Source organism: Bison bison, unplaced genomic scaffold (genome assembly GCF_000754665.1).
Source record: "Bison bison bison isolate TAMUID 2011002044 unplaced genomic scaffold, Bison_UMD1.0 scf7180017864215, whole genome shotgun sequence".
Classification (NCBI taxonomy): domain Eukaryota; kingdom Metazoa; phylum Chordata; class Mammalia; order Artiodactyla; family Bovidae; genus Bison; species Bison bison.
The window spans coordinates 1875055-1879090 of NW_011494787.1; the positions used below are offsets into that span (position 1 = coordinate 1875055).

At 45.9% G+C, this 4036-nt stretch overlaps 1 protein-coding gene across 1 annotated transcript in view; it reads right to left on the reverse strand.

Moving 5' to 3' along the window:
- Positions 1-4036, reverse strand: part of GMCL1 (germ cell-less, spermatogenesis associated 1) — a 58130-nt gene that overhangs the window by 53725 nt on the left and 369 nt on the right. Inside the window, exon 2 of the mRNA XM_010845302.1 lies at positions 3737-4030. Coding sequence (XP_010843604.1) covers positions 3737-3996 — 260 coding nt within the window. The 5' untranslated portion in view covers positions 3997-4030. The remainder of the gene's footprint in view (positions 1-3736; positions 4031-4036) is intronic.

A 4036-nucleotide genomic window follows, 5' to 3' on the forward strand; every position in this document is an offset into this window, starting at 1 on the left:
CTTGAGAGTCCCTTGGCAAGGAGATAAGCCCTGGGTGTTCTTTGGAAGGACTGATGTTGAAGCTGAAACTCCAATACTTTGGCCACCTGATGCAAAGAGCTGACTCATTTGAAAAGACCCTGACTTTGGGAAACGTTGAAGGCGGGAGGAGAAGGGGACGACAGAGGATGAGATGGCTGGATGGCATCATCGACTCAATGGACATGAATTTGAGTGAACTCTGGGAGTTGGTGATGGACAGGGAGGCCTGGTGTGCTGCAATTCATGGGGTTGCAAAGAGTCAGACACAACTGAGTGACTGAACTGAACTGAAGCACAAATTACCTTCTTTAGCAATTTTCTTAGGAAAATATACTTGAGGATGTAGTTCCCTCAGAAGAGTTCATAAAAGACACAGGCTACAGAAAACAGGATCTAATCCTACACACGGGGTCAATGTCTGTCCCAAGATAAGTGTTGACCTACAGGGCAATGAATCCAAATTGGAACAGGAGGATGAAGGGACCCGGGAGGGAGGTTTGGGTTTAAATAAGACGGACTCCATGCAAGTGTGTTTGGAAAGAGAAAAATCTGAAGACAGGATGAAGGAATATAATTCTTTTGTCCAATGGGTGGAAGCCAGTCAAAGAAGTCCAGGAAAATAAAAAAGCAACACACACACAAAAAAGAGTATTGTTCTAATAAGCTACAAATGAAAACAGGGTTCGAATTTAAACACTTAATGGAGTGGAAAAAAAAAGAAAAAAGATTCAATTTAATTATGAGTTTAAAAGATTTCTCCCAAGACAAAAACAAGTGGTTGTGACTTTGGACCCAGGAAGTACGATTTATAATCCTAGCACACTACTTGACTCTGCAGTGAACAACATTTACATAGCTCTAACAACAAATAACTGTTCACTAGATTTCAATTTTGAGACACGCTATGGACAAGAAACTAAAGATCTGGTTGCAGAACAGCTGAGTTTTAAGTCTTGTTAATGTAAAAGTAAAACATGCACTTGACAAAAGGTCTTAGGCAGAAAGTGGGCCTGGAGACCAAAGCTTTTCATGGAGTGGTGGCTGAGGTAGAAGTGCACACGAGACAGACTCAGGAAGCATATTAGCGACAACTCACAAAATTCCTGACCTTAAAAATTTCTTACACCCTTTCTCCACGCTGAGCTGAATAAACTAGTCATCTTATGCTGGTATGCTAGTATAACACACTAGATTCTGATATACATTTCCTAATAAAGATTTGCTTTATTCGATTTTCCATTCCACTCTACTCATGTAATTTGGGGGTCAGCAAACTTTTTCTATAAAGGTCTAGACGGTAAATATTTTCAGTTTTGTGAGCTAGACAGCCTTCAAGCTAGTTTTGTTGGCATGCCAGTCGGTGGTTCCTTGCTAGCCTGTCTTAGCCTTCCACACCTTAGCAAACTTTTCTACCATCTACAGGGCCACAACTCCTCTAACATTTGAATCTCAGCTTGGAAAAGGTGGCCCTATTCCAAACTTGTTTCTTATTTGGATAGTCTGTCTCAGCCCTAGAAGTAGTGACTGCTCCCTATGTCCTCTATTCTTCTATTTTTCAGAGATCTCTTTACTTCAATAATTTAATGCTATGCTATGCTAAGTCACTTCAGTCGTTTCTGACTCTGTTCGACCCCATAGACGGCAGCCCACCAGGCTCCCCCGTCCCTGGGATTCTCCAGGGAAGAACACTGGAGTGGGCTGCCATTTCCTTCTCCAATGCATGAAAGTGAAAAGTGAAAGTGAAGTCGCTCAGTCGTGTCCGACTCTTAGTAACCCCATGGATTGCAGCCTAACAGGCTCCTCCGTCCATGGGATTTTCCAAGCAAGAGTACTGGAGTGGGGTGCCATGGTTATATTAAATTTTCTCTACTCAAAGTACTATGTAATTTCTTTCAAATGGACCCTGACATATATATTTCTATGTGTGTGTGTTAGACGCTTGCTGCTAAGTCGCTTCAGTCGGGTCCGACTCTGTGCGACCCCGTAGGCGGCAGCCCACCAGGCTTCCCTGTCCCTGGGATTCTCCAGGCAAGAACACTGGAGTGAGTTGCCATTTCCTTCTCCAATGCAGGAAAGTGAAAAGTGAAAGTGAAGTCGCTCAGTCGTGTCCGACTCTTAGCAACCCCATGGACTGCAGCCCACCAGGCTCCTTCGTCCATGGGATTTTCCAGGCAAATCCTTAGACGCTTAGTCATGTCCAACTCTTTGCAACTCTGTGGAGTGCAGCCTGCCAGGCTTCTCTGCCCATGGAATTCTCAGGCAAGAATACTGGAGTGGGTAGCCATTCCCTTCTCCAGGGGATCTTCCTGACCCTGGGATAGAACCCAGGTCTCCTGCATCGGTAGATTCTTTACATCTGAGCCATCAGGGAAGTCCCATATATTTTTACAGTGACATTAAATACAGTGGTCTAAATACTAATTAATCGAAAGGCAGAGATAATCCTATTGCATTTTTTTTAAAAACAAGACTCAACTAAATGCTGTCTACAAAATACTACTTTAAGACAGGTTAAAAGGGAATCAAGACAAAGTGATACTGGCTGTAGTAATACAGATGTAAACGTCTTTGTATTTTGTAAAGATAAGGGGAGCCAATTCATCAAGGAGACATAATATTTACCGACTGCTTCCATACCAGGCACTGTGCATTGTATGCATTCTAACATCCGTCAAGTCCTACAAGTAAAGTATTAGCATTTCCATTTTAGAAATAAGGCTATTAAGTGCAAAATATAGACTAGAACTCAGAACCTGAGCTCTAAAAACTATACTACACTAATTCTCCAAAAAGGGAACTGAACAGTTTGACAGTCGGGGTCCATTTGTGTAAATATAAACATAAAACTGTATGAAAGGATTTAGAAATCAAATTACTTACAGAGGTTATTATGATATTCTTATTTTATAATAAACACGTAACGTGTAGCATAAAATTTTACTCTTTTAAAGTTTTTAAAAAAAATTACATCTATGTGACCCCCTGATAGCCTTAAAAAAAGGTAGCAACGAGACTCTTCATGTGAAAATATATTCAACTTACAAACTACATTTTAGTTCCCAAGTAAATACTCCGTTTTTCAACTCTTCTAAAAAAAAAAGGTTAAGCAAGCTGCCTTACACATATCCACGGTCAACGACTTTGAGTGCTAGAGACGCTAAAAAGACTCTGCTGCTATTGAGGAACAAATGTACACACAACTGAAAATTTCACCTTTACAGTTAAAAAGAGCTCCTGTATGTAACCATTTCCCTTCCGCTGTGGGACAACAGGAGTGCCCATTTCAGGGCCTGAATGTACGTGTCTTGTACTATTCAAGGCAGCCGGATGCAAAACAACTTAATTCTACTGCCACCCACTCAAGAGAGGACCGAGGTGTATTACGGAAGGCCGGCTGGCTGGCCCTGTCTAAGGTTTAACGAGGCGCAAGCCTGGCTTGGCGTTTCTCAGTCTCATCTTGGGGCGGTAGCACCACCCTGGCGGCGTCTGCGGTTAACAAGCCAGACCACTGGGCGTCTCCCCAGGTGCACCCCATCCGGCCCGCCTCGGACCGGCTCCCAGGTCTACCCCGTCAAGGGCACGTCCGGCTCTTCACAGGCTGGGGAGCGCCGCAGCCCCCGAAGCCCCCAGGGCTCACCCCCAAGCCGGGGCGCGGGAGCCGCCCAACAGGTGCGAGCGCGGGCAGTGCGGGCGTGTCCCCCTCCCCGCCCCGTACCTTCGAGGGGTGTTGAGAAGCCGCTGCTGCTCGTCCCCTTCCTCCTCATCCTCGTCGGTCTCGGAATCGGGGTTACAGTAGCAGAAGGTCCCGCTGTTCCGCTTGCGCTTGTGACTGCCCGGACAGTAACAGAAGCCATGGCCGGGCGCGTCGCCGCCAGTCTCCGGCCTCCGGGCGGAGCCCCCAGCTCCAGAAGCCGGTTCCGGCTGGGCTCGGGTTCGCCCCGGGTGGCGTAGCACCCGGCTGCTCAGCAAGCCCATGGGTCACAGCTCCCCGAGACGGCAGGGAGCGCACCTCAGG